Source organism: Notamacropus eugenii, chromosome 5 (assembly GCF_028372415.1).
Source record: "Notamacropus eugenii isolate mMacEug1 chromosome 5, mMacEug1.pri_v2, whole genome shotgun sequence".
Taxonomy (NCBI): Eukaryota; Metazoa; Chordata; class Mammalia; order Diprotodontia; family Macropodidae; genus Notamacropus; species Notamacropus eugenii.
Window position 1 is genome coordinate 84,348,983 of NC_092876.1, and position 14,452 is coordinate 84,363,434.

The 14,452-nt window shown below is 37.0% G+C and overlaps 1 protein-coding gene across 7 annotated transcripts in view; it reads right to left on the bottom strand.

The window, feature by feature from the left end:
• Positions 1-2,137: 2,137 nt before the first annotated feature.
• Positions 2,138-14,452, bottom strand: part of LOC140504754 (zinc finger MYM-type protein 4) — a 138,112-nt gene continuing 125,797 nt past the window's right edge. For all 7 annotated transcript variants that reach the window (XM_072610083.1, XM_072610085.1, XM_072610082.1 and 4 more), the window contains 4 exons: positions 10,123-10,234; positions 9,205-9,453; positions 5,796-5,925; positions 2,138-4,005 (listed from right to left, as the gene is read on the bottom strand). In XM_072610083.1, coding sequence (XP_072466184.1) covers positions 3,798-4,005; positions 5,796-5,925; positions 9,205-9,453; positions 10,123-10,234 — 699 coding nt within the window. In that variant the 3' untranslated portion in view covers positions 2,138-3,797. The remainder of the gene's footprint in view (positions 4,006-5,795; positions 5,926-9,204; positions 9,454-10,122; positions 10,235-14,452) is intronic.

Here is a 14,452-nt window from a genome sequence, read left to right on the forward strand (position 1 = left end):
CAAATATATGTTTTTGATCTTCTGACTGGGCTGAAGGGTTTGCTAACGAGCACCAGAGGCTTTCTTTACAACAATCCTCATTTTATAGTTGGAGAAGCTGAAGCTAAAGGTTAAGTGCTTGCTTAGGGTCACTGCTAACAAGAATCAGGATTCAAACTCAGGTTTGTGAACTACGAATCTTGTGCTCTTTTTACTATACCACCTTGCTGTAATCCATGCAGATAAAATATCTGCTAACTTGTAGTTATTTAGCTGCACACAGGTGACTCCTTTCTAATTATCTGATACCACAAACCAGTGGAACTTTCAAAGTAGGAAGCTAACATTTGATAGAAACTGAAACAATGCATTGAAGAAATTTCTATGACATAATGTACATCACTGGTGCCAAACTGTAATGGGGGTCACTAAATCATACCTAATGATCTTTGTGGCCATATGTTGACTTAGAAAACCACATATTTATATATTTCTTTTTTTATTAATGTATCAACACATTAAAATTAAACAACAACTATGTTTTAGTCTAGTTTGGGCCGTACTTGAGAGGTTGGTGGATTATATATGGCTTGTGAGTTTGACACTTCTGAAGTACATCATGTTAAAGAAGAAAAGAGAGTCAAAGGCACAGGTTGAACAGACACCTAAAGGGGGATTTCTAGAGTATTATTTTAAAAAATGGTAAAGTGGTACTGCCTGGTAGGGAATGCAAATCCCAGCAAGCACAGCCATGTGTAACATGACCGGTCACTAACTTAACTTTCCACTTAAAGTTTTCAGTTATATCTATTGTGCTACTGTTTCCCTGCCATGGGCTTATCCCTGAATTTGTAATGAAAGTCAAGGAAAGCATGATTCACTTAACAGAAATTAATTCTGCTTTGAACTTTTTTGAAAATATATGAAGAAAAATCTATTTAGGGTAAATAAGTTATTTATGAACAAAAGTTGCACACAGACTATGAAGACTGCCAGCACATCAGGAAAATGCCAGTTAGTCTTCCAACAAAACAGTGGAACAATCACCTAATGTTGTTTATGCTTCTTGACTTCAGGAAGTTTTCATGCTCAACTCCAAGCAGGTTTGGAATCTGTAAGTCACACAATTTAAAATCCAGACCTGTGATTTTACTGGTAGCTAGCACTCTTACTATGAAAACATCCTTCTCTAATACAGATCCACAATTTCTCTCTTTTCTTGAATTGCCTGAGACACTGAAAAGTACTGTCTTGTTCATGATCAAAAGGTCTAGAACTGAGATATTTCTGATTTTGAGGTTAGCCTTCTCTCCACTAAAACCACTGGTGGGAAAAATAGTTAAAAGATTTTTTAATGAGATAATGGATGCTTACCTGACTGAATAAAAATAATGTTTTCTGGAAGCAAGTAAATCAGGTCGAGTTTTTTCCCTGTAATTTTAAAATATGCTGAGAGATACCAACAGGACCTAAGGGGAAAAAAGCCAAAGTTTTTCCAAGACGGAAAAAAGAATAACTCACCCATTATATACAAATATACTATTTTATTCTAGGGGAATATTTCTGTGGCTTTTGTCAAGGGAAAACCCAGAAGTTTTTTTGTTTTGCTTTTTAAAAGTGACTAAGGTGTTTCTCTTGTTTTTCTCCCTGGGAGGGAGGGGGGAGAGAAGCCCATTTCACATAATTTTAATATAATAAAAACAAAAACCCAAACAACTAGACACACAAACATTAACAGCTACACTTATGAGTAATGATTAAGAATTCTTCAATATTTTCTCCTAGGCATTAGACTGAAGTTCTGGGCTACTTTGCAGACTTACATGCACCTGAAATCCTGGGATCTTATACAATCAATCATACATTATCTGGGTAACGGTAGTTCTCAAGTTAAAAGATAAAGATTTTCTTTGTTTCTGTTACTTTATAACAATTCATCCACTACATTCACTATGCGTATTTTTTACACCACTACAGGTAGAACGGTAAGTGTCTTAGTGCTTCCACACTGTCATGTTCTTTGCATGGGGACCACTTTGCCAGGAAAGTTTTGGATTCTTTATTAGGTAATATCTGATACCAGATTTTTATCCCTCCACTTCAAACAAGGACTTGAAATAGGCAAGTTTTATAGTCAGAAATGACAAACACAGATGGATGTGATCATACAGAATCGGGGCAGATTTACTTCTTTCACACAGTTCTTGGTATTAAAAATACATCCGTGAAATCTGTTACAGGCAAAAGGGACAAAACGACTAGGTACACAATGTCAAAAGGCTACTTTCTGATTTTTATTGTAGTTAAATGACCTTTAGTTACTGTTTTTAAAAAAACAAACAAACAAAAAAGCACGGACCTTCTGTTCCCGCCCACCCCCTCCCACCTTTCAAAAAGGGGAAATCTTGAAAATTTTTTTCAAGGCTGTTAAAACTTCTGAGAGACTCTGACATTTCTATCATAGGGCCCAATTCAACCTTAAAGAAGGTGAGTGGCCATCATAACAACCTTCAGCTAAATCTTTTCTAAGAGAGAGAAATTCATATAACCCAATGCTTCCATGACTTACAACCCTAAGATTACTGAGTAGCCAGAAACATTGCTGGGCTAGGACCTGGATGTGGACACCTGAAACAGAATGTTTTTTACCCTAGAAAGTCTCACTTTTAGGAATATAATAGCTATAAGTTTTTCTACATGCTTTAGCTGGAAACATACTAGGTACTTTTCTACCTTGGTTCTCATAGCCTGAGTAATACTGTGTCTTTATTTAATCACACATGGGTTTGCCAAAAGGAGAAAAAGGGACCATTTGTTTTGAAATGACAAGGGCCTCTGGAACCTGGCACAGAAGACAAGCCAAAAGAAAAACCCAGGGACTGGGAAGGAAAAGAAGTATAAAGAGAAGCTGCCATTTGAAAAAAAAAAGTTAAAACAAAATAGGGGGCCCCTCTTTTCTGTGTACCACAGTACTTAGGAGATAGTGGTATCAGATTATAAAGGGCAGCAGAACCCTCAGAAGAGTATTTAGTGGATTTTTCTAAACATTCCAAGACCCTTGGGCTTTAACATGTGTTCCACAGATTCCCACTGTCTACAACCAGAGCTCCCTTACCTTAAGTCATAGCCCATACCCAGAGCTGGAACAGATTTGGAAAATAAACAGGGATATTGTTATAATAATAGCAGTGAAGGTTATTTCCTGCTCACATGAGGCTGTCATCCTTCACCAACTTAAATGATCATGGCAAACAAAACCAAGACCACCTTTATTCTCTACTCCTCGGAAAAAAAGAAGCTAGGCGTTTATTTAAGGTCCTTGAATCTGGGCCCCACATACCTCACTTAGTATCTCTCATGAAATTTCTATGGGTTTATTCCCTGACTAATGCAGGGCTTGCCCTACAGTAGTCAACAGCAGCCAAAATTTCACTCCAAAGTCACAGTAATGTGACCTACCTCTCTAAGGTATATGTTTACTATGGTAGAGTTTTATACAACAGTTTTCCTTAAAAATATCTCACAATTTGTTATTCCCAAACAAAATAAGATAATGCACCACTCAGAAGTAGGTTAGTTCATTCTTTAGTTGTTTAAGAACTCTATCAATGCCAAAGGATGTCTTCTCTTTCAGCTTATTTGCTTCCTTCCATTCCAGTTTGCACATCCACTGTGGTTCACAAAATGCCTTTTTTCCTTTATTTTATAATCAAGTCAAGAGGACTTGGCTTATCTGATACACACCGTTTTCTGAAGGCTGGACGCATTCACAGTTTGGTGCTTACAAATGTGTATGAAAATAAAATCCCACTTCAGTTTTAATCTGATAATTCAACATCAGAGTCTTCAGATTTGACTTTGGCAAGTTCTTCATGTACTTCCCTCACCATGAGAATACGTGTTAGCATGGTGTCCAAGGTCCCAGGGTCTATTGGGAATGTGGAATACCACATGGGGCTATTGGGTACACAGGAGCGTTCAGGCTGAAGGTAAAATACATCATTTCTCTGCTTCACACTTTCAGAACTATCCACAGAAAGAAAAGAAAATTTAAGTCAGCGGTGAACATTACCACCATTCCTTGAGTGATGGGCCAATATTATAACAAATTTCAGCTAAATCTTTTCTGGGAAGAGAAGCTCAATGCTTTCATGACTCTGAGAACTATTCATTAGCTAGAGTTCGAAATTTTGCAGGGCTAGAACCTGAGAGAGGACACTTAAAAACAGTGGATGTCTTATATTCTATTCCTGGAAACTTCTATTTTATAAGCTACAGTATCTATATAGAGATCTAGTAGCTATAGTTTTTCCAAATGTGTTAGTTGGTAATTCACTATGCGCTTTTCTTGACTGTTGTAACCTCAGTAATACTCAAGTTACATATGAGATTAATCACTAAAGAGATGGGGTAAAGACTGTCTATCTAAATATATCTAACAGAAAGATTCTACTGCCTATGATACTGAGATCAATCTTGTGAGCAACACTGTCATGTACTTAACACCAGATCTATATAACCTACTTCTAGAAGAGGGGGACAAGTTCCAAAATTCTTAAAAACAGATCCAGTCTCCTTAAATACTTTGCAGAATGAAATATCTTCTCTACTTTCTGTCACTGATCAATTAATTGCTGTTTCTCAGAAGCCAGGGGTCTTGTCAATACTATGTATATTGATCATTATTTACGAATAGCAGTCATTTAGTAAAGAAAAATAGCTTCTGTGAAAAAGCGGCTTTAAAACAAAGGTTTAGATGATATCAGAAAGTCACTCTGCCTGGAGAGGCTTATTTGCAACGAGGTTTTCAGAAAAGCTGAGCGGTGATGGTGGTGAATTTCTTTTTTTTATATAATGGTTTAAGGAGAACTAAGAATGAAGGGAAAGATAATATTTATACCCAGATGTTATAGAACTAGACTTAGCATGAGAGATTCCACATAAGGAACTGCCTACCATCAGCCCTGTGTATCCACTGAGAACTAATAATATTTAATATAAATTTTAGACTTTAATAAGGTTCAAAGTTTGAATTAAGAAGAGCCTGAACCTAATAGTCCTCTCTGTTTAACTTAGAGGATGCCTTTTGATGTCAAGCAAATGGGACTTCCTTACCAGACCCTTCTTCTAGTATCCTAGTGATAAGAGAAAAACACAGATACCTTGGGTTGTAACTTCAGCTTTGTCAACTCTGTTAAGATAAACAACTTCAAAGGCATGCTAGGGAAAGAAGATGCCCAGAGCTTGGGATCATAAAACCCAACTGATGCTACTTTGTTTTCAGTGTGTTTATCTAAGAGAACTCCTTTCTCACGGCAAAATGTATATAAGCCAGAAGATTTCTGTACTGGGTAGCCAGAACATTTCTGGCTCCATAATGCATTATGTTACCGTTTTCTTTAATAGGGAATTGATCAATTAATTAATTAAATCATAAAATGAATGCATTCAGCCTGCTGCCTTTTCTTAACAAAGTTTTCAGGTCAACAGAACATATATTTGTTCCTGTTTCTAGATCTCCATGCCTTGAAAGTTGTAAGATGTTACTCAGGAAATCCTGATTTTTGTATGTAATGCTTCCTTCCCTTTTTGACTAGTGCATTAAAAAGTCCACAGTGCTAAGAACCACTGAGATAGTTTGTCTCCCAAACCAGGTGGCCAAAAGAACTGAGCAATCTGACCTGCCAAACTGACTTTATTCTATAAGAGTATACCTTTGCCCTTCACACTAGCCAGTCACAGGCCTGGGTTCCAATGTACTGAAATCAGAATCATCATGATCTACTTTGTGCACTAGGGATCCACACACCACTTACCATTTTGACAGGTAAAATTCATAAAGACGGACCGGGCATCTTAGTGGGTTGTCTGCATTTTCAACCATTTCGACAGCAGCTGAAATCTCTTCATCCTCATTACGTTTTCTCTTTCCCACAGTTAATTTATCTAGAAACAGTGAGGGAGAAAAGATTGTTAGGGGAATAATGAAGTGTCTTCACTTTAAGGATCAAAAATATTTACTGGATTTAACTGCAAAATCATAAATTCTACCTGTTAATGAGCATTTCTCATGAAAGAAGAACACGATGGTTGGAAGTAGTTCATTCCTGGAGAACCTGACATTCACCTCAGAAAACAAAAACAAAAACCTTCCCTGGGTCTAACTAGGTTCCTGGCATTCACAGCAACAGAAAACAGATATAAGCTCAAGCCAAGCATTCCAAAATGAACTGCTCTCCTGCTACAGTATGCAAACCGAGAAAGTAACTAGCCTTCTGCCTCCAAGTATTCCTGTTGGCATATAATGGGTCATCATAATATACAATGCGTTATTTGTTCAAACTTTTTTCCTCCTAGAGTATTATCACAAGTAGAATTAGCGCTGAATGGAAGTGCCAGGTGAAAGTCACCTCACATACAATGGACAAATCATTTTTCAATTAAAATATTCTACAGAGGTCCAAGGTTATCACAAAGAAGCCAGGAGAACTTAAGAAAGGAAAATCTATTTCTATCAACCAGAGAACAAAATAAATTGTTGACTGTAAAATATAAGAAGAGTTCCGTAAATATCATAATCACAGAATCTATTAGATGGAAAGACCCTCAGAGGCCATCTACTCTAACATCTAAACCAGAATCTCTTCTATAATACATCCAAAAAGCAGTCATGCAGCTTTTCCTTTGAAGATCTCTAGGGATGGGGAACCCATTGTACACTGTCCCTCCCTCACCATTTTGCTCTAATGGTTACAAAGACTTTCCTCCAAAAAGCCTAAATTTGCTGCTTTGGAATTTTCATCCACTGATCCTAGTTCTGCCCTCTGGGCCTAAGCAGAACAATCCCTCTTCAACATAGCAAAAATCTCACAACTCTTCTTCCTCCCCAGAACTCAAGGCCTTTCATCTGGCTAGCTGCCTCCACCTTGATGCTCTCCAGCCTGGCAGTGTCCCTAGAATTTTAACTCCATGTGTCCTCTCCTTCTAAAGCACAAGCTTCTTCATCTCCTTTCTACTAGCCTCTTGAAACCTGCTCTTTCAAAATCTAGGCTGCACAACAGACCATTCTGGGTTTTTTTCTCCTACTCTATCAAATTCAAAGATGGTGTAATCATATTTCCCCAAGTTTCTCATCATTTCTCCTCAAGCACCTAGTTCTGCTATATTGGCAAGAATGAGATCCAAAACAGTGGTACTTCTTGCTAATTTATCCATCATTATTAAGACAAGTAAAGGAATTCTGAGTGTTTTTTCTCCCAAGCAAAACTTCCAAAGTTCTTTCACTCTCTTGGCTATCCTCTTTTGGATGCACTACAGTCTTTCCAAAAATGAGGCATCCAGACCTGAACATAATATTTGAGGTGTTGAGTGACCACAGCAGAAAGTAATTATAATCTCATCAGTCTTAAATGCCATGCCCCTTTTCATGCAGCCTAAGATAACATTAATTTTTGACTACCATATCACAGTGTTGACATGGTAAATTTGTAATATAATAAAATCTCCAGTTCTCCATCAGAAGGAATGCCGTTTAGCCATGGCAGCCTGATTTGTAATTATTGATTTTTAAAATCCAAAAATGGAATTTGTCCCTATTGTATTCATCTTATTTAATTAGGTCCCATATTTTAGCATGTCAAGATGTTTCTGGATCTGATTCTGTCATTCAGTATGTTGTTTATCCTTTCCAGTTTTGTGTTTCCTCCAAATTATGTATTCTAATTATGTCTGCATCCAAGTAACTGATATTAAAGGAATACAGAGCTAATGAAAACAGATCCCTAAAGCTCTGTTATTCCCAAGACATGACATGACTACCCATGATTATTCTTTGGTTCCACCTTTCCACTAGCCCCAGATTCACCTATCTCTAGTCTGTGGATTTGCTTTTAGCTTATGTGTGCTGTTATATCCCTGTGCATCCACCATGGTCTCTTCACATAGCTCCTTTTTCTTCTGACTGGAATTACTTGTCTATGTTTACAGAACTTCAGTCTTGGTAGACAGAATCTCTTATAGAAGGTTATAGAAGGTATCAATTCTTTTTCTGGACCCTACAGATATCTCCCCAAAACTTAGAGGGTATGTTAGATAATGACCAATTTCCCTTTCCTTCACTTCTGTATTACAGACTTTAGAAAATAGGAATGGTCACCATTTGCTAAGGTTCCCAAGGTTTCCACCCCACCAAACTACTTCTTGCTTGTTGGTGAGAACTATAAGGCATTATGATGAATATAAAGAATTTGGAATGTATGAGAAGATTTATATAAATTGATGTAAACTGAACTAAACAGAACCAGGAAATAATACACATAATAACTACAACAATGTAAAAAAACCCAACAAACTTCAATGCTTAGTAATTATAATAAACAATCTTGATTCAAGAGAGGAATTGGTAGAATGTATCACCCTTCCTTTCGTGTAGAGGTGAGGGATTACAGATATGAAATATCATCTACACTGTCCAACATAGTTGATGTGTTTGCTGAACTGTTGGATAGTTCTGCTGAACTGGCACCCCTACCCCAGCCCCCATACACCAATTTTTTCCTCAAATTTTTTGTTAAAAGAGATGGCTCCTCGGGTAATGGAGTAGGAGGAATATACTTGAAAATGAAAGTGATGCAAAAAAAAAATTTCAATAAATTTTAAAAAATATTACGTACTGCTTTAAAAAATAACTACATGAATTTCAAACTATAAGGGAAACAAAGTCTAATGCTGCTATAAGTTTTCATCTTTGACGTGTACTAAACTCTAAACAGCATGTACGGTGTTAAACTCAGCACTCAGCAATGACCTCTACTGGTTGGCTGAACAAAAAAAATGTTTGCATTAGACATCCTGACAAAAACAAAAAAACATGAGAAGTCCTTCTTAACTCAAAAGCAATAATACTAACTTAAAGGCAAATGAAATAGTGGAAATCAGATAATAAATGTAAAAACATAAGTCATATCTGATGCCTACAGGTGATGTGAGAATGATACATCAGTCTATAAGACTCAAAAGGAGATTGAACGTTCATGCTGGAAAACTTCAGACTGACTATGGTAGACAGATGTAACAAATCGTCCTGCTTAATAATGAAACTGCAGGGAGTTATTTCAATATTCAAAACAAAGCAGCCTGCCCAGATAATAGTTAAGTGATCTATCTGAACACCATAAGTGTACACACATATGCTTTAAAAAGATATTCAAAAATAGCACCACACACCTGATTCCACCTCCTGCTTCTGAAAAGGAGGGAAAACTTTCAAATATGTTATCTTGGCATTAGATTTCAAAGTCCTGGTCCTCCTCATCACATGGGCAAAGGAAAGCTTCAGGTGCTCTGAGACATTCTTTAGTTGAAAGTATTTGGTATTGAAGAAAAGAAGTGTATTCAAGAGAACTATTGGTGAGTAAGCGCCCAGCTGTTTGCACTCCCATAAATGCTCTTCCTCAATCCGAGAGAACATGTACCCTGAAAAGGGGTGTGGAGAAAAGAGACAGAAACAGCACTGACTCATCTGTGCCATACAAAGTGAAAAGCTAAAAAAGATCTCAATTTAGTGGCAACTAAACCCTGAGGAGGGAGCATCCATGTGAATTTTTCTCTTCCATATTCAAATAAACATGGAGTACAAGGGAAAATGGCGAGCTACTACAACATTCCCTGATACATCATTAAGGTTATTGTTACTGCATGGTTTTCTTAAGATCCTTTAAAGGTGCTTGGCTTTAAAGGTTTTAAAAGCCATTAAAATCATGAGAAATTTCTTTAAGTATTAGGTTTTGCAAAAGGAAACATGTCACACATCTCAAATTCTTGCTGAATTCTGCCTAACTGAAAACTATATGGTTTTTCTATCTGGTAATAAGACAGAAGAAATATGTAATTTTTCTTGGATAAGATGCATACAATTCCCAAAGACCAATCAATTTCTAGTCTCTCTTTTCTTCAAGGAACTCTAGGACCTGAGAGAAAATTTTACATAATATAACATTTGGGGACAGAGTGGTGACACTTATGGCAAGAATACAAGTGTCACTGTGACATGATTGGCAAAAGGCTCAGAAAACCAAAAATTTTTATATATGTAAGAATACACATAAAAATTTTTTTAAAAAACCCAACCCATCATTGTCCTACCATTAGGAAGTATTGTAGGTTCCCATATTTTCAAAAGTTTTGTAAGTTCAATCATAAATCTGGAATAGGGTTCAGTAAAAATGTTGTCTATTCTCCCATTCTCAAACAGGTACTGCAAATAAAAAAGGAAAGATAGACACATATTTGTTGGTACACAGAAAAAGGACAAAAGTTAATCTTTTTCATTTTAATTAGAAAAAAAATGGTAAAGTATTCCTTTTAATTTCCAACCCCACTGTAATATGAAATGTTCTATTACCATTTACTCCAAATAAATCAGTGAAACATAAAATATCAGTTTCAAGACAGAAAATCTAACCGTACCTTGGACTCTGAAATACTTCAAAAAAATGTTTTCTGAATTGTTGAAAGCTTATTGAAGTATAGAGAGATGCTTCAGCAAGAGAAATGATGACCCTAACAGAGGAGCTAAGACTAGGAGCCCTGAATGAAGAGAAAAGAGGACTCCTTTCTGCCAATCCTGAGGTGTGCAGATCAGCAAAGTCTGAGTAAAGCTGGAAAGAGTATGAAAACCCAGGTGGGTGTTCAAGTGGGATCTACCAAGAGGCAAGTCTACCTCCCTCTCTCATCTCCATTCCCGCCCCCAGCTCCCACATCTGGCCACATCCTTCCTACTGTGCCCCTCTGGCATTTTAGTTCTAGAGTGAACAAACTTCCTTTCATTGCAGATCCTTTGCTCTCCCTTTCTTTCTGTCTACTTGCTTTTAGAAAGATCTGGCTCCCCCCAAAGGTCCCTGCATGGCTGGCCATCCTTTCCAGCACTGGCTCTGTCTTCACTCACAACTCCTGATGCTCACTGGTCCTACAAGAGTAACTGGAAATATTTCTTGCTCTCCACAGCATCTCTCTGTAACCATTAACCAATAATTTCTCCTTTGAATATTACTATTCTAACTTTCTATGCAATACAGATAATTCAGAGTGACAATTGTCTACAAATCATTATCCCTTCTTTAGCAAGGAATTCAGTATCTTGCTCACTGTCTTTGCTCTCCCAATTCTTCCTCTGATACTAGGGGATTTCCATTTCCATGCCAATATTCCCCCAAACAACCTTTGAAATCTTCAAATCTCTTTAAATTTCATGATCTATTCCTTAATTCTCAGACACACACAAAAAGGATCATAGCTGAACCTCACCATTAAAGTGTTTCACTTGTCTTGATCAAAAACTTACCATAAGTTCCTAAGGTTCCACATCTCCATCACTCTCTCTAAACTTCTGTATCCCCCTCTTTATGACCTCTAACCCCTCCACCCCTTGGTGTGTTTCCAGGCCATTACCTGTGCTCTACCTTCACTTTTCTCTCTCTCTTGATGTGATAACTGGTCAATTCAACTCCATATTGTTTTCTACTCTCAATTCATCATCTTGTCTAACACCTGATAAAAACCAGTTTTGTGCAACTGAATAGAACAAGAGGAAGTAACACAACTACACTGATTTACTTGACTACAAATTTATGTTATCAAACTTCAACTGGGCTTTCACTGCAGCAAAACTAAACCTTTTATATCTTCCTGATTCCCCATCTCAAAGCTATTCTTGCGTCATCAAGCCTCCCAAACTTCCCCATACTCCCACCCTCTTAGCTGAGGATTTCGGTTCTAACTTTCTGATAAAATTGAGGTCATATTCCATGGGAGCTCTTTATTTTCTGTTTCTCTTCATCATCTCTTATGCTTTTCACCAATCTCTGACAATCCTTACTAAGGTCACCGTGACATGTACCCTTGATTCCATTCCAGCACACTGCCTGCCCTCTTCGTGACCTTCAGTCTCTGTCTCTACTCTAGTTCCTTCCCCACTTCCCTCAAATATGGCCAAGTCTCTCCCTCTCATCATTAAAGAATTTTCATCTCTTTTCAAGTTTTCCTAACACATGTCCTTTTCTCAGCTAAACCCTTAGAAAAAGCTGCCCACGCACCTTTCTTCCACTTCCTTTCATTACACCTTTGTAGTCCAGCTTCAGACCTCATCACTTCACTTACATCACTCCTTCCAAATTTACTGATCCCTTAATTGCCAATCTGATGGCCTTTATTCATTTACTTGCAATTTTTCTTAGCCTCTGTTCTTCACTTGACACTGATGATGACCTACCTTTCCTTCTGGACACTCTCTTGACTCTGGGTGAAACTGCTCTCACCTGGTTCTCTTCCTATGTCTGATTAGTCCTTAGTTTGGCTGTTGGTCCATTACCTATATCATGCCCCTCCCCAAAAGTGGGTGTTTCAAAAGTCTGTGTCCTGATCCCTCTTTTCTCTCTTTTCCTCTTTGTGACCTCATCAGCTCCACAGGATTTAATTATCATTTCTATGCAGATGACACATAGATCTTTATAGGCAGGCCTAGTCTCTTCTCTAATTAGCATCAATCACACCATCAATTTCTTAACCAATGTTTCAAATTGAATGTCACTAAAATATCTCAAATTCAACCTGCCCAGAAGAGAACTCATCATTTTTATTCCTAAATCCACCCCTCTTCCAAACTTCTCTATTTTGATCAAATGTACCACTATTCCTCCAGTTTCCTGGGTTCACAACCTCAGCATTTATCCTCAACCATTCACTATTCCTCTGAATTTCACATTCAATCTGCTGTCTGATCTGGCCATGTCCACCTCCCCACAACATCTCTTCCATCTGACCCCTTCCCTGAGCAGTGTAGTTTAGGGCCTCTTCACCTACTGGGATGGCCTCCTACTTGGTTTCCCTGCTCCAAGTCCATCTCTGCTCTAAATTATCCTTCAAATGGCTGCCAAAGTAATTTTCCTTAAGTGCAGAGCTGCACTTAAGAAGTGGGCATACCACTTCTCTACTCAAGAAATTCCTGTGGCTCCCTATCACCTATAGAATAATATATAAATTATTTTGTTTGGCTTGTAAAACATTTCAAAACTTGGTCCTATTTTATATTTCTAGCCTCATAATATATTATTGTCCCTCTCACACTCATGGTCAGAGGAGGGCAAAGGTTTTCTCTCTTGGCACTGGAGGTTTCTAGCCAAGCTGTATCTGCTTTCACTTGGAGGTTTTTTTAAAAATTTTATTTTTGAGGGGAGGGGGAAAGAGAAAGCCCACAGAGTGTTGAACCTGGGGAGCAGGAGGAGGCGGGGGGAGAAGAGAGAGAGAAAGAGAGAGAGAAAGAGCACGAGCACACATAGTACTGTACAGTAAAGTTAACAAAGGTGTTTTTTGGGAATGTAGATTTCTTTCAGAATTCTTTATATAGCTGAAATTTGCATAAAGCAAATTTATATAAGGTCAGAATTGTCTAAACTTGTATGACATACGGTCTTGATAATGAATAATAAAATATAAATACACTTCAAATTTACTGAGTAGATGTGTTCCTCAGATAGTGGTTTTTAAAGGAATTTAATTTATACCAAAACATTTTAAAATAGATTCAAGTATGTACTTTAAAAAAAATCACATTTAAAAACGTAGTAAAGGCAATTTAAACTTAAATATTTAAAAGAACTTTTTTTTGGAAAAAAATTAAAAAGAGCTAGCCAATATTAAAGTGAACTCAGGAGACCTTAACCCCAGAACCAAAAAAGTTTCTGTCATAAAAATAAAACACTTTACCTGTTAATTACAGTTATTAAGAGGAAAGAAACCCAGGCCTACAGTGCTGGACATGGAGAATAAAGTCTATGTAATTTCTGAGAACAGATTAGGTTAAGTGTAATCTAGTTTATCCAGGGAAACAATAAGTAGATACAAAATAATAAGAGAATAAAATAGAGCACATAATTAAATGCTAAAGAGCACAGCAGAGGACCCAAATGATAGAAAGGGTTTGATTTCTAATCAAACTTTATTTTTAAAGTGCCTTTTTCTTATGGATTTCTAAAGTTAACCATTTTTACCTGTAGGTAAGTTGGAGGGAAGATGCTTTTTCTTTCTTAGCTTACTTTACTAGCTAAATTAATTTCTGGTAAAGGGTTCTACTTTTTAAAAGACAACTGAATTGATCAGAGGATTATTGGATGTAGAAGCAGAAAGGCCCTTAAATCAGAAAATAAAATTGTGCATAGTGGGAAGAAAGCTCTAACACTTCTTGTTTCTTTGTCCTATGTCCTCATACCACAGACAATTTTAGTATGTAAGTGGATAATAATTGGTTAACTGGGAAATTCACTTAAAATTAATAACATTAATAATTTAACTAACTCACATCTACCTATAACTTAGAAATCAACCACAAAATACAAATATTGTACTGAATCTAAATCATAAAACCAGGAATTTCTCTTAAAACTATATTCACAAAACAAGTGTCCCTTATGTGTTATCT